Source organism: Solanum verrucosum, unplaced genomic scaffold (assembly GCF_900185275.1).
Source record: "Solanum verrucosum unplaced genomic scaffold, falcon-dt-bn FXZP01000247.1, whole genome shotgun sequence".
Lineage (NCBI taxonomy): Eukaryota > Viridiplantae > Streptophyta > Magnoliopsida > Solanales > Solanaceae > Solanum > Solanum verrucosum.
The window spans coordinates 36,679-53,882 of NW_026020125.1; the positions used below are offsets into that span (position 1 = coordinate 36,679).

Here is a 17,204-nt window from a genome sequence, read left to right on the forward strand (position 1 = left end):
CAAAAATTGAGTTGATGCATGTCATGGACAATCTTAAATACAGGTTTAAGGGGTGGGCAAAAATTTAAATTTAAGCAGGTGATACACAGCTTCTCTGTCTGAGCGGTTCATGCATGTCATGGACAATCTTAAATACAACATTAGGCTTTGCTTGCCTTGAAGCATTTAGAGACATCACTTTGAGTTCATCTTGTCTCAGACCAAACCACTCACCAACTATTTTGGCCATCTCTTTTGGTGATTTTGAGAATTCCCCGCATCCGTTCTCGATAACATGTGGCACATTTCCATCTTCTTGAAATGACCATAAGATTAAAAAAAAATAGTGAATACTGAAGTACCTGACCAGCAATGTAGCTATTTAAAACTATAGTCAGTCCTCGAATCATGGATTCTACAATAGTCCCTGGACCAGCCTATAGAAAACCAAATTAATCGGACTAGTACATTTGTTTCTTTCTGTTACTTTGACGTGAGGCGTATATCATCTTCCCTCTTCACAATTTGTTTACGGAAGTAGACAGGTGGAAGAAGCTTGATGACAGCAATAAGAAGGCTTACCTTGGTAATAATGCAATCACAAGCCCCCATGCATTCCTCCAATTTAGTGACAAATCCCTTAACCTACAATGTAGGTAATACATAAGAAACCCCAAAACTCGCAAGATGTTCAACCATATTAAACCTTTATCAAAGTGCACACTATGTAGCATTAGTCTTAATGTTAGCCGAACACACACACATAAACACCCGTACAAAGAACTAGCAACACTCACCAAGAAATCAATTTTCTACTCCAAGAAGTTTAGGGGTGAAGGTGGAATTTTTTACTACTTAAATGATAGATGAAAAGGGGTTGATTGAATGGTCAATGGAGAGCTTCATAAAGAATATGCAGCAACCTCATACACCTTTTAGATAATACAATAAAAGTCTAGTAGAGAACCTGCTAGAAAGTAAAGTTTCAAGTGAGACATACATGGACAGGTATTTTCCAGTCTACTGAATTCAATCTATCAGCAGGCTTTTTGTTCCGCCCACATATTACAAGGACCTGGCCTATTGGCTCCCCAAGCCCTTCATTATATAGTGCATCTGCAAGTGCTCGAATTATAGCCTATATTGGCCCCATTCCTTCCCCACCACCCATTAGCAGTACGGCAGGTAGACTCCCCTCCATTTCAAGTTCCTTCCTCAATTCAAACTAGCATTTCATAACAAAACAATCTAGAAACTTTAATCATATTTTCACAGACAACCATGTAGAAATAATAACCGTTTCTACAAATCTGGAGCTGATTCAATCAAAATTCTCGATTGAATCTCTATAAATGGTGGAGAAATTAAAAGATATAGCATATTTCCTAAGCATTAGATAGCATCTATTTTCTGCCTCATGACTAGATGTATTAATAAATCATGAGTCCTAATGATTTCAGTTTCTCCACCATTATCATCAAAACTTCACTTGCTCATGTCCTATCTGACTAGGATAATTCATAATCTCGACACAATCACAAGCAGTAATAAATAGAGGTAAGAGTTATCTGTGGTCTGAATAGCAATGCCCGTACTCTTTGACATAAAAAAAAAGTGGGTAAAAATGAATTAAAATCATGTATTGTACTTATTAGCAAAGAGTAATACCTAATCTTGAGTTTGACATGATCCTGGACATGGGGAATTGGAACTATCTGATAAGCATTGTTGCACAGTTATTAATAATGACCATCATGAGGTACGTTTTGCGTTTACTTTTTTAATTTATATAATTTAAATGTAAAAGTTATATATGCTGGAACCACAGTTCATATGGTAAGGAGATACTATTACTTCCCAAGTATATTGTGTTCAACACAAACCAAATTTACATTCTTATTGCTGAGAGTTTATTTTTGTAAAGATATGATACATCGCCTAAACCTAGCTCATGAGTGGAGGATTGACCAAGTCCAAATAAACTGACCACCAATCCATTCCCCTACCGATGAGGGACTCTAACACACTCTAACATTTTTCAATAGTAGTTCACTAGAGACTAGCCTTGCTTTCTCTCTCTTTCCTCACCTATTTGCTTTCTTCTTTTCATGTTGACTCCTATGGAGAGTGCATGACCTGCTGAAAACTATGAAACTGTTGTGTTTCCACAACACCTATTATATGTCATATAAGAAGCCAATCTTTATCTATTAATATTAAATTTTTTTCTTTAGAGGATTGAAAAAGAAGAAGTCATTCATCAGTACTTGACCAAGATAGTATCAAAATTATGTAGATAAATATATTAAGATGTGGCTCGACCAGAGTACTTAAATCGAGAAGTATTCATTTTGATTCTCTTATCAAATTGAATACTTCTTATTTAACTATTGTGGTCTTGCACATCTTAATGTCTACATAAGTTTGACACCGTCTGAAATAGTTAAATCAGAAGTACTTATATTAACTATTGAGCCGAATGAGAGAAATATATTCATTTCATGCTGATATTATGACATTCTTATTCACATCAGAATCTGGATACTAGTATCATTCAAGCCATTGCATAGATAGTGGTCTCTCCTCTCACTCCATACTGTATTTTGTGAAACATAGTATCTGCCGTAACTATTAGTGCTTGCACTTCTATTCTCAATTCTCAGCATTATCCAAAAACCAGCATACAAATACATATTCTATAACTCCTTCATTTTCCTTATCAAAATTCTTAACTCTCGCCTATGAGATACCACACAACCATATAATCCTTGTATTCTCACAAAAAATCAACTAATGAAAGAATAAAATAAAAATGGAAATACAATGTAGCTACGACCCATTAATAATATAAGGAACTACTGTCCATTTAAAATAAATGCACAATTATAACAGAGACTCAATGTTCCAACCAAGGTAAGGTGGGGGAATTTCACTTACCTTTGGGCAAACAGGCTTCACAAATGACAGTCACAGGAAGGCCAAAAACTTTTATTTGAAGGCCAACTTTCAGTTCTCCTCTTGCAACCTCTTCCGATGGACAGTAGCACGTTGTAACAAGTTTATGAAACCTGAAAGTTGGGGGGGGGGGGGGGGGGGGGAGAATCAGTACTAGTGTCCAAATTACACATTTGGTGAATACGTGCAAAATGTACAATGTCAGATGACGAGGGCATAAATCAATTAATATGTGCGTTAAATATACCATGTTGGATGACAAGTACATAAATCCGTTACAACAGTAGTAAATATAATCTTCTTTACGAGCCCCTTGGACCTCAAGATACTTAGAGGCACATGCTGCATTAGCAAACTTCCTGCACACTATGAGAGAAGAACTCTAAGGTATATGACAGAAGCAACAATAATTAACAAATGTCAAGTTAGTCAACTGTAAGCTGGGTGTATGAGTGAATATATAGGTTCAAGAAGTCCAGCTCCATAGAGAAAACCAAAAGACTAATAGTTTTTTAAGCCAAAATGGTTTAAATGCCGTGAGATCCTAAGGTCAAAATGATGAAAAAAAATTCAAAGTAACATGCACGATAACAGAGAAAGTGGGGAAATCGATAATAAATTAACAATGTATGATAAGTATGAGATGTATCAATAGTGTAATTTGATTTGTGTTGTTATGAGACACATTTATTTTGACCACAACAATTAGAGAAGGTCTTACAGAACCAAACAATCAAGGGAAATTCATTGTTGCTCGATAGTGATTCAAGACTCACAATTCTATTGTAAACATACTCATAATCATATTTGAAATAAGACCACGCCAAGTGGTTTGTTTATTGCCACAAATCATGATATATAGCTCCAAGTCTATAAAATATTTGCGACATGAACATGGATTTCAATATTCAAAGATTAGTAACCAAAGCTTATAGCATACACATTGAGCCTCTAATGAGTTCAGAAAAAAAGACATTCAAAATGTATTTCAAGAAGATACATAACACTCAACAGCGTACTAGGGCAACTTGTCCTTACCATTCCCATAATCAAATATACATTATCATTTGATACATTAAAATGGAGTAACTTCCCATTTGTGAATGTGTTAGCTTGCAAAACAGAAATTGTCCCTTTAACAATCTTGTTGTATACTCCTGTTGCAGCAGTAACTAAAAATTATTTTTTCTTACACAAGTTAAGTCTTATATTTTCTGTCAGCAGACGTGCAGGCCAAACTAGGGCATCATTATGGATTCAACTAATGAAGTTGTCTAACCTAGAAATAAAAGCAGATGTAGCAGCAAAATTAGATTGATGAACTACACGAGGCTCATATGCATAATATGTCATTCTCCATAAAGGGTCATATTTCACCAAAAAATTTTAACTCCTTGGCAATTGGCTGAAGGTCCACGGCGTATGATCAGTCCATAAATCAGTAACAAATACCTGCAATGCACACCCTCTTTAAACTAATAAAACATAATTCACAAACATACACATACACTCACATTCTTAATCATAGCTAACACGCATAAATCCTACACTATCTAACAAAATCAACCAAAATGACCTGATATTTATATCTCCAAATTGTTTGTTGAACGTTTCCTTAATGGCTTCAACAGATGCCTTGTGACCCCCACCAGTATCACTCATCAAAATTAGCACATGTTTTGGACATTCTGATTCAACACCATCAATGGGTACTATAAAACATATATTTTTAACATAGTAGACAAATAAAAACAAACGTATAAAGTATTATATTGAGCATTTTTTTACTTTCAAAAAGAAAGAAAGAAGTCACATTAATGTTTCAAAAAATATATGCAATGACAAAATTAATTTTTAGTCGTCGATTTAAATAAAGAAGATTCACGTTCCATAATGTACTATTGATATAACTATGTCTATTTGTCAATTAAGCAACGTCTTTTAATGTCCTCTCCCTCCTGCCAAAACACCCAACAGATATCCCTCTGTAAATTCTTATGAGGTCACTCAAAAGCCAAATCTATCTTCACTGATTAATACGGCGATGACACAAATATATTTTGCGCTTCTAATCCAATTAATCGCGCAAATTTTTGGGGTAACTTTTTTCAACAACCACAAGTTACATTTCTTTATGTTATTTATCGGTAATCGATTTTATAGATAGGGGCATCTCCTCTTGTGAATAGGAAAAACAAAATAACTCTGACATTTACCAAAATCATTCATCTTTCCTGAAATGAAATTCATCAAGTTGTTCGTGTACACTATGTTCTTGAATGAGAAATCAAGTTACATGTAATAAGTTATAACACAAATCTCAAACAAACCAAAAGGAAATGAGATCACTTTTAAGAAGCCAATAATGAACATTATCAGAATCTTGAAGAGATGAGATAAAGGGGACTAAGCAAAAGATGGCCCTCCTGGACTTAAAAGGAAAACTAATGCTAGTTGCATCTTTGTAAGAACTCTTACAAGTTAACAACTTTCTATATCGAAATCCAAATTTTGAGTTATACTACCATGCAATTTTCGTATATCATCCCTCTAACGGGAATGCCTTGGAAGGTGGAGAGTCCCTAGACTTACCATCATGCTTCACGGCCCCCGAATACTATTCCCTGGCTAGCCAGAATTATGCAGAAGACCTATCCATATCCGACGCACAAACTATGAAGTTCTAACAGCAACCAACTATCAAAACAAATGTGTCTGCTCGCAGCAACATCGGCTGGCAACTAACATCCTCACATCTCTTGTGGTAGAGCATCTTCTGTACATAGTACATCAGATAATAATGTGAGGCCTTAACAACTTCTTCATCGACTTCAGTTATCCATGCATCGTCACATTTGTACCATTGGTTTCTCAAACGCAAATAAGTCAAGTAGTGACCAAATTCTAACATTCCTGAATGTGTGATCACTGCAAAAATTTCAAATTCTGTATAAACATCTGATTCATCACCGTAAAATGAAAAGATTTTGTTCCTGTGTCTTTTCCTTACAATTGAAGATGAGAAATATGGCTTCATATCAAAAGAGAAAAGAAATTGCACGTGGCGATCAATCTTTTTGGACCATTTTCTGGTGGGAGAATGTTCAAACCGTTTTATATGAACGCAGAGCACAAATGGGAGCTTTTTGATGGACATTTGTTTCAACGTGTCTTGCTTTTCCTAAAAAATTTCACAGTACAGTTTCTGATCGGATCCCAATTTTTCTAGTCTTGTAAAGAGGTCCAAGCAACCTACAAGAACCATTCTCATCAAAACATACCTTTTGATTGCCAAACTTGCTTTCCCCTCTTTGTCATGGATCCTGTCCAGCATTGAAATGAAGAACTCATGAGCCCCTTGTTGCTCGCACGTAGCATGATTTTCTGAATGTTGCCACCAACTGCTAACATAAACAACAATTCAATTCGAAAGAATCACTACACTACATATGTCTTCAACTGCCAACTCCAACCAATGTTATTTCCACGTATAAGCATCCAATCTAAGAGAATTTCAACTTGTATATTGTTCAGATTTCAAGGAAATGGATCAAATCTTGGTTATCAAAAAACTCACAATTATCCTATAATTGATGAGACAACTCTAATTTTAACTAAGAGCAAGGTTTTTCAATTTGTGGGGATTGTTATCTTTTACATTTTTACAGATCCTGATCCATAAAGAATGAGCATGCGGAAATAGCTCATGCATACAGAGAGGGGAATAAGTTGGTAGATATTTTCACTAACTATGCCTTCACTTGTGCAGGTACATGTATTAATTAGTTCCAGATCATACAAGACATTTCACAAACAGCTAAAACTATTGTACAATTAGAGAAAAACAAATTACCAAATTTGAGAATCCGTAAATATCAAAATCGGGCACCATACAATGTAAATGAATAAAGCGGAGACATTTGATTACAAATGCTACAAACAAAATGTCTAATGGATTTTCACAGGCTATAAGAAAAGGCATTCTGACATTCATGAAGGTTAACTCATAAATACGACCAGAATGTCTAAGAATTCACACATGCTGCAGGAAAAGATAACGGCACTCAAAGTAAATTGGAATCCGCTGATAGAGATACCAAATACTGAAAGGGAAATGCTATAACAAGAAAAATTGGGCGTCTTAAATATAAGAGTAAAGAAATGTCAAAATAGCAGGGGGAATCAACGGAACAACAACTACAACTCAGTTCTGCAAATATAATCAGCTGAATTAAATGATACCTCAGTCTACGAATCAATTTTGACAATGGAAAGGTTCCAAATTGGAGTCTTTAGACAGTAATATTAGCTTCGCTGGAGCTCAACCTGTTAGGGATGAAGAAATGGATACCTACCTATGAGTAATCAACAGAACAAAAACAACAACTTAGATCTGCAAATACAATCAACTGAATGAAATGATACCTCAGTCGGTGAATCAATTTTGACAATGGAAAGGTTCCAAATTAGAGTCTTTAAACAATGGTATTAGTTCCTCTGGAGCTCAACCTGTTAGAGATGAAGAACTGGATATTACTTATAGTCATATTGTAGCTATGAAGATCGATTTGAGTTTCTGCGAGAGTTTGATGCTTGCCATAGTTGAGAAGGAACCCTCGGTTCGTGGGACTTGTGAATGTCCAAGGTGAATCTCTACTCGACCGCGAGATTGTGTTTAAAGAACATCGATTCAGCTTGCAGCTCTCTCCCACAATTTCTCAAGGTCGTCCAGAGCTGTTGTACTGTCTATGCTTTCTATAATTGTTTTGTTTATTTTTGTGCTTAGCTCTTTTAGTAATTGCATTATTAAATTTGGGCTTGGGTTGGACTCAAGTCATGTATATCATGGCTTAATTTTTGTATAACTTACGTAAATTTTATAGTGTAAAACCTAAATTACCTTTTATTCCTATTTTTTTTTTCTAATTACACAAATTCCATGTCTTTAGACAATCTGGATACATAACTAAGGATCCGGATACATTATTGTTGATACATTATGTATCAATCTGTTGCACCAATTAAGGGGAAAAAAACTGAAAATCAAATTAAGATCCCATAAATTACGTTATACCATTCCAAATTACTTTTCAAGAATTCAATCATATAGCGTAACAAACAAAAAAAAAATTCAAAATTCAAATTTCTTCTTCTTGTATCTGTATCCGCTATGCATTGATATGGATTGCGTCTTTCGACAACAAAAGACCCTTGTGTAATTATGTGTGATGCAGGTTTCTTGAATGGATTGGTTACTGTTGTGGTGGAGTTGAGAAAATTATGCAGAGCTGTGGCCTATGAGCAATATATATTTTTTCCAGATTCTTCTACTTCAACTTGTAGATATGTTATGTTTCAGCTTCCAACAACTTATTGTGATTTACTGGCTCAAGTCCCGCCTTCTCTAGCGCTAGACTCCAGATACATGTTTGGCATGTACCTTTCTCCTTTCTGCTACAAGAAAATTATACAAATAAAGGGTAGTTCAGTGCACTAAACGCTGGCTATGCATTGATACAATATACAAAATGGCTGAAGAGATACATAGCTTGATGGATATGTGTTTGTGTGGTAATTGTTATGTATCAAATACATTTAGTATAAATTCGAATTTACGTATCATGCCTAAAAATTAGTGCATGATATATTACAATTTATGTATCTTATTTTGTATGAGAGATATTGTATTTTATAAAGAGATACATTATACATATAATTATTTCAAATAACATTTTTTTTTGTGATGTATAGCAAAGTGGTGATCAGTTGACATGTATATAATATATATAATAAAGTTTGAAAACTATTGAATTTGATATATATATATTATGTATCATGCACATATAATTAATTTGATACGCATTGTCTTAGCTATAGAACATAGAGAGTTTATAAATCAAGTGTATTTATTGGGTAATGTTTACATATATATAGTCTTCTAGTTCAATAAATATGGGTGCATGTATCTGCTAGTAAAAGATTGTCACTAACATGTATAATATACATATTGTTGAATGTGATAAACAGTTCTCTAGTTATAAAACATTATGATTTATGTATCAAGATTAAAAATACATTATATAACTTGATACATTAGGTAGTATTTATGAATCAAGTACATTTATATTGAACATGATAAACACAAATAGAATATTCAACAACATTAGAGTTATGTATCAATACCTTAAATATGAACATGATATATTGCACAAAACAAAGTCTATTGTAGCAGTGATGTATCGAATTAGTAATAACACTAACAAAAACTAATTTAAGAATCAAATAAACGAGATACATTGAAAATATGTATCTTTTGGTAGTGAAGATCGTGTAATAACAGATGCAACTTTTTTCCTTCTTCTTTTGAACGCTTTTCAACAATAGATTTGGAACTCGAGTATGCATCCTTTTTTCGACTTCTCCGCTCTCAAATTCTTCATGATTAACGGATCATTTCGTTGATTAGATCTATTTTCACGAAAGTTTTCATCATCAGAATCAAATACACAAGGTAACATACTAAAAGGGGGAGCAAAATACATATGTATAAGAAATTTGTAGATGAAAAGACTATTTTTTTTTTTATATAAAAAACGACAAATTGAAGAACTTGGAAGAAAAAAAAATTGATGAAGAAATAGTTCTATCTCTTTTTGAACTTGAAATTGATGAACCGGAGAGAGAATAAATTTGAAATTCTCAAATGGAATGATGAATGTAACTGTCAATATATGAGAGTGATTTTAGGCATGAAAATAGAAGCAAAATCATTGAATTAGAAGGGTTGTGAATTATGTATCCGAAAATGGAGAGAAAAAGAGGAAAAAAAAGGGATTTTTGCATTATTTTGAAATGGTAGGGAATTTTAGAGAATATGGAAAGAAAAGTTGTGTAGTAAGGTAATTTATCCTTAATTTGTCAGTAAATGGGCAAGACCCAATGCTTTTGATTAAAAGAAAAAAAAACTATACACTAACTTTACATTATAAGACACTCAAAAAGCTGAATATAGCTTAACTATACGTGAAGAATGCACTGACTATATATGAAGTCCTAAATTTTAAATATGAATTCCGTTCAATATTTTGAGTCTTATGATATATAATTCGCTTGAAACAATTTATATTTGTGATACTTTAAATTTTTAAATCAAAAAACTTTTTTGAAACTTTAATAAAAGAAGAAGGAAGAAAGAGTGAGAACAACAAGTAGTAGAAGAAGAAAGAATGAAGAGAAGTAGAAGAACCAAATTCGATTAATTTTCGATAATTTTTAATAATTTAGCCTATTTTCTCATAAAGCAAATGGTTTTGAATGACCACTTTTCCTAATTACCCCATTTTTGGCTATTATTTTGCTAATTTAATCATTGACTACAAATACTAATATGCTAAAGAATGTCTATTTTGGGCCCACTTGAATGCTGTATACAAGTAGACCAAGCCCAATCTTTTAGAAGCGGGCTGGATTAATATGTAATGAAAAGAGCCCAACTTCTAACCTGCCTTAAATCTTTGACAAACCCTTTCTCCTCCATACCCATCGAACTCTTCTTTGCCTCTTACTTGTATCTGCTAGCGGCGGCAGTGAATCAATATCAAACCCTAATCTCAACATGGCGACGCCTCAGATTAGTAAAAAGCGAAAGGTATGTCAGTTCAATTTCTCGCTGTCATTTTAGATCTAACAAAATATGGCTTGAATTGATTTTTGTATGTGTTTAGTTTGTAGCAGATGGAGTTTTTTTTGCGGAGTTGAACGAAGTGCTGACAAGAGAGCTGGCTGAGGATGGTTACTCGGGAGTTGAAGTTAGGGTTACTCCCATGCGAACTGAAATCATCATTAGAGCCACTCGTACTCAGAACGTTCTTGGTACCTAAAGATATATATAAGCAAAATTTCTCTTGTTATTTTTTCTTCATGAAATTTAGAGATAGAGTTACATCCATCAGCTAGCAGAGTAGATGTAATTAACATTCTATAGAGCAGCAACTAGATTCATCCTACCGGATAAAAAGAATACAGCATTAACTGTATATATTTGTCAGACTCGTGTACAAACAAGGTTAACCAGACACTACTTTATACACTTAGGGGTCGTTTGGTTTGAAAATGAGCTATGATGGGATAAGTTATGTTGGGATAAGTTATGTTGGGATTAGTTATGATGGGATAAGTTGTGTTGGGATTATTTTTTATTGAGTGTTTGGTTTGTTGTATTCAAAATAATAAATTTTAAGAACAATTTATTTGTTTACAAAAATGCCCTTCATTAATGTAAAAAGTGATATAACAAAAGGGTTGAAAGAGACATTTTTGTCATTTACCTATTTTATCCCGGGATAAGTTATCCCGGGATTACTATACCACCCAAGGAGAGGGATAACTTATCCCGGTACTAATTATTAATCCCGGGATAAGTTATCCCGAACTTGCCAACCAAACAACAAAATAAGCGGTACTATAATTTAATCCCGGGACTATTTGTTATTATACCTCACACCAAACGAGCCCTTAAGGTTCTCACTTTTTAGTTTAGTTAGTCGAGGTGCTTGCTGCTAACCCTGACACCACAATTATCAAAATAAAATTATACCCTTGATTAGATTTATATTATGCATTTGTAAATAAGGATTTAATTTTTGCAGAAGGCTTAAGAACTTATTGTAAAGATTCTGAATGCTGTGCATTGTGCAATGCAGATTACTCTCTCTATTTCATTTAGCTGTCTTAGTTCATACGTTGCTCAAAAAAATGTTATTTTGTATTTAGATAGATTGGGTTCCAAAAATGGAGGTAAAAGTGATACTAGGAGAGATTAGACTTCTCCCAGTGTGATGTTATGTTCTGGGGTACTTACTTTTATCAAAATACGAAATGTCAAAGATGGTAGAGGAAAAAACTTTTTATGTGGAAATGGGAAACATTTTGGGATAACTTAATAAAATAGGATAATTAGTTTGAATAGAGGCAAATGAATCATCCTTGCTTATTATTGGATGAGCTGGAGGTAGTTGTCTTTTAATGGATTGAATTATTAGTTGAGTAAGTGTTTGTGTCTGTATTTTCCAGGTGAGAAAGGTAGGAGGATCAGGGAGCTGACTTCAGTTGTTCAGAAGCGTTTTAATTTCAAGGAAAACAGTGTTGAGCTCTATGCAGAGAAAGTCAACAATAGGGGTCTCTGTGCCATTGCTCAGGCAGAGTCACTGCGATACAAGTTACTTGGAGGACTTGCTGTCCGAAGGTCTGTTGCTTGGTTGCACTTGTTCCCTGCCTTGATTTTTCTTTTTCGTCTGACTTTTGAAAGTCTCATTTTTTCTTTGTTGCCTAACTTGAAAGCCATCTTTACAGCGAGTGTGCTAGTACCTTTCTCGTGTCTGAGGGTGACTATAATTGATCCCATCTATTTAGGAATCAGAGAAATATATTTATACCTGATTTCCTATTTTGATGAATCTAAGCGAGGAAACTTCTGATGACGTAAATACCTGTGAGGAAAACAAAACTTTCTGATAAAGAAGGTGTAGTCAAGTACAAACTGTACGGATACAAAATATCCTCCAATATGGTTGTGTGCATATTTTGGGTCCCATTATGCATGCATCTAGGCAGTGGTGGTTCCAGGATTTTCACCCGGGGTTCAACTAATAAATTTTTTAAAAACAATGCATTCCCTGAGAATTCAACCTTAGATGTTGGGGGTATATTTTGAATTTCCTAGACCACTGAGCTAACCTTTTTGCCGAGGGGGATCGGGTGAATAGCCTCCTGCCTCCCCAGATCTGTCCCTGCATCTAGGTGTAGTTAGTAACATTTCAATACAGATTCATCTTCATCTTTTCCAAGGGTGAGATGATATCATTGTAATTAAGGTGACACAACTTTTTAAGGTCACCATGCATCATGACTATTGAAGCAGATTTTGCCATGTAAAATATGTGTAAAATAATTATATTTGTTAGTTCAGTCAAATATTTATGTTGCACGTTTTTTCTTCAAGATTAGGTAATTTGTTGGAGTTTAATTTGCATGCCATGATCAAATTCCGCGGATGTCTGCAACTCTTTGGTATAATTATTTTACCAAACTTATCCTTTGTCATGATATAGGGCTTGCTATGGTGTTCTGAGATTTGTAATGGAGAGTGGAGCCAAGGGATGCGAGGTTTGTTGGGTGTCAATTTCCTTCTCTATATCTATCTCCAAGTAGACGTTCTTTGAAGATTTTTATACTGGTCTCTTTTTCTTTAGGTGATTGTTAGTGGAAAGCTCCGTGCTCAGCGTGCCAAGTCCATGAAGTTTAAGGATGGTTACATGATTTCTTCTGGCCAACCAGTTAAAGAATACATTGATGCAGCTGTTAGGCATGTGCTACTTAGGCAGGTTAGTGTCTTGTCTTCATTTATTTTTTTACTGATCTGTTATTTTTGTGCTGCAGCTTTGTTATTGTTATTTAACATTGCTGCTACTTTACGTTGTTGTCTATTTACTTTATAGGGTGTGCTTGGTATCAAAGTCAAGATCATGCTTGACTGGGATCCTAAGGGTAAACAAGGGCCTATGACTCCATTGCCAGATTTGGTGACTATTCATCCACCCAAGGAGGAAGGAGAGTTTGTTGTTCCTCCTCCTATAATAGCTGCTCCCGCGATTGAGGTTCTTCCCGTGGCATAAAAACCTGTGTTATGATGTTATCTTTGTTCTTGAGATCTACTGCACTAGCTGGCTTGTGTTTTTTATCTATTTTCCTTTTTCACTGCTGAATACTAGATTTTACATAGTGAACCATTTTGCTCTAGTTTCTGTTATGTAAGATACTGACTGGTAAGCATTTTTGTTAATCTTCAATCTCCCTAATTTGTTTTTTACTTTGAAATGAAATTGTTTTTGATGGTTCACTTTATTTAATATAAATCTGTGCTCCTGTAGGGCAACTAGGGGTGTCCGGTAGGGGGAGGAAAATACTTTTGGAAAATGTTTTCCAATTTTTTCATAGTTGGTTGGTCAAAAGATATTTTGCTAAGGAAGCAAGTATCTTGAAAATAAGGAAAATTACTTTCCTAGTTAAAGTAGAGAGCAAGTTCAATAAGTGGAAGCTAACATGGCGTCTTTTCAATCTTCCCAACACATTTCATCTTAACGCAACATCTCTGTCGTCCACTTACGGTATCTATTTGTATTGTATACACATATTTTTAGGGTAGTATTTTTTGTTTATGTATCAAACACAAAAAAAATAAAGAAATTCTCTCCTTTGTACCGACACCTTAGATCTTTTAATTTCATTATGTGTGTACTGTTAATGGCTTTGAACTTGGAAAGGGGATATTCCTGTGGAGTTGCCACATTACGGGAATATCTAAGGTGTTTTTTTTATCAAATAACACAAAATATGATGTGAATGATAATATTAAAATATTTAATAAAAAATAAAAATGAAATTGTAAACAACAAATATTGCAAATAAATAAGTTAGAACGTAAATAATATCATAAGGTTAAATTACTAAGCTCTGCTAAAATAAATCTAATAAGTATTAATTACAAGATTAAACATTAAAGAAAAACTAAAATTAGGTTATGTTATCAATGTAAAACTAAAGAATAAAGATTCAACATTATTGTCATTTTTAGTGTTGAATTGATTTTTTTTTGTTTACATTAATATTGATTTGATTTTGATTTGAGCTTTATTAGAGTTACTAATATCTATGGAGTATAGACTATTACTTTTATTGGACCATTCAATACGTTAACATATAAAAACTATAAAAAATCTATAAGAAATTTTTATAATTATATCAAAGTAAATAATTTATGTATAAAATAAATTTTAAAATTATATATATATGTTGGGTTGGTTTGGACTCGAGTTACTTTTTAAAGTTAAAATTAAATCAACCCACGTATAATTGAATTTTTTTCTAATACCAAACCAAGTCAAATCCATCCACTAATCAAGTTTATTTTCTCGATATGATTAGATTTACGATTTGGTTTGGTGCAGTTTTTAATTTGATTTTGTTCTAACCTTACTCGTATCAACGTCTTGACCAGCTAAGTGGTACTAGGTGTATCCGCAGGTAGTTATGTAGCAAATTATGAAGATGCATATCATGTGGGATTTATGTGCTTATGAATGTCTACTCCGTTTCATTTTATTTTTTCATGTTGATTTGATGAAAATATCTATAGAGGTCTATTTTATTAAGTTGATCTTATTAATTATTGCTTTGAAAATTTTATAGTGTTTTTTGGCCAAACTTATTTTTTTAAAAAGTGATTATTTTAAAAATAAGATGTTTGGTCAAAAGCTTCTAAAAGAAAATAAGTGCTTCGAGAGAGTAGTAAAATTATTTTTCAAATGCTAAATTATTATTTTTCTCTAAATTGTTTGAACATTTTGAACAAAAATATCCTTTAACTATATCTAAACTTCATGTATATTCTTCAACTAATATACTGAATAAAAATCATCTCTAATGTATTCAAAGTTTAGCAAATTTCATTCTTCCGTAAAATTTATGTTAAAAAACATTAACAAATCCCACCGCATGTGCAATCACATGACTCTAAACGCTCCAAATATCAAATCCCTCAAACTAGCCACATACCATTTTTCTTGTTCGGCTAAAAAATTAAAGTTATTTCGAATTAGCTTTTGCTAGGTGTATATGATATACCGTGAGTTTACGGTATTTCTAATACATTTCACTTACAAGTTGTGTGTGTCTAGGGCTTTTTTATATTGGTTTTTATGGTTTTATCATGTTTTGCAGGAAAGGTGTTCAGGCGCGAAAGTTTAGAGACAGCTGAAGGAAATGCAGAAAAAAGGCATCTACGGAGGTGATCTACGGACCGTAGATCCATCCACGGTCCGTAGGTTATGACCGTAGATCAGCAGGCATGCTATTGAGGACAAATCAGGGAAGTCTGACCAAGTGTGGAACCACGGTGCCCATTGACGGTCCGTAGATTGATCTACGGACCGTACTGTTGATCCGTAGAGTGAGACTGCGAGGGTTCCAGTACCTGATTTTTTAAGATTCTAAGTATGGAGCTACGGAGGGGATCGACGGACCGTAGGTCGATCTACGGTCCGTACTGCTGGTCTGTCGTTTGCTTCAGAGAAGCTGATTTTTGGAAGCTGAAATATTTTCTAAGTCTCGAGTGACGGAAGGGACTTATGGACCGTAGATCCATCGACGGTCCGTAAGCCGGTCTCGTGGATTGAAGACGCGTACCTGAACAAAACTTTCCTTAATTTGTTTCCTTTTTTATTTAGGATTTGTTTTCTATAAATAGGACATGTAACCTCGTTTTTGGAGGTTAGACACTATTATTCTATTTTTTGCTTTGTAACTTTGGAGATTAATTTGCAACTCTAACAATTATTGATTTCCCAAGTTCGTTTTGAAGATTTTGGCTTTGCAATTCAAGTTAAATTTCTGGGTTTATTATTCTCTTTACGTAAGTTCATGATTTCTTCATCTACAATTATGAATGGTGTTCTTGCCAATATGAGTAACTAAATCCACAACTAGGATTGTGGGAACCATGATCGATTAACAAAGTATGAATAGTAAATAAGCAATTCTTGACTAGTATTTTGCATGCATTGATAATTCTTTCGTTTAGAAGTCTTTTTAACGGTGGCCAACGTTAGAACTCGCCTTGTTACTACTTGCCGGACCAAGGAGGTAATTAACAAGAAAAGAATTATCAACATAGATTTAGTGTGATACTATCTAATAGGCTAGTGTCGATTGGTGCGAAGTAATAACTAAGCCAAACATCGATTATGATGTCTAATATGAGGTAAAGGTAAGGGTTAGTAAATTATACACACGTAGCCGGACCAAGGTGCGGGGTGAAATTCTCTAGATGCCGGACCAAGGATTTAGAGATACCTAACTTATCACTTTGCATGTAATACACTAGAAAAAGATTGCTATTACTAGGATTACTGCGTTATGAGATTGTGGGGAACACGTATACCCTAGTTATTTCTCTTAACTTGATAACAACCAAAGTTGAGTTTGATTATTGATTACTTATTAAGTTCTTACTATTTGTTTCACACAAGCACAACCCCCATTTTATTACCTGTTTCTGGAAATAATTTGACTAATTGAATATAATTGTTGGTTAAAAGTAAAGTCTAAACCATTTTCCTCATGGGATCGATCCCAACTTACAAGTTGGGTTCTTTACTTGATAACGATCGCTTATGCTTCTGAAAGGAGGTGTAATTTGAGCGTATCAGTATACG

At 34.0% G+C, this 17,204-nt stretch overlaps 1 protein-coding gene and 1 pseudogene across 1 annotated transcript; one reads left to right on the plus strand and one right to left on the minus strand.

Annotated features, from left to right (window-relative positions):
* Positions 1–70: 70 nt before the first annotated feature.
* LOC125825834 (monogalactosyldiacylglycerol synthase, chloroplastic-like) lies at positions 71–6,091 on the minus strand (annotated as a pseudogene).
* Positions 6,092–10,416: 4,325 nt separating this feature from the next.
* On the plus strand, positions 10,417–13,781 carry LOC125825828 (40S ribosomal protein S3-3-like). Its single transcript, XM_049505120.1, has 6 exons — positions 10,417–10,582; positions 10,659–10,806; positions 12,007–12,178; positions 13,044–13,098; positions 13,185–13,316; positions 13,431–13,781. Exons 1-6 carry the CDS (start codon positions 10,550–10,552, stop codon positions 13,605–13,607), a joined length of 717 nt encoding a protein of 238 aa, XP_049361077.1. The 5' UTR covers positions 10,417–10,549; the 3' UTR covers positions 13,608–13,781.
* The last annotated feature ends 3,423 nt before the right edge of the window (positions 13,782–17,204 follow it).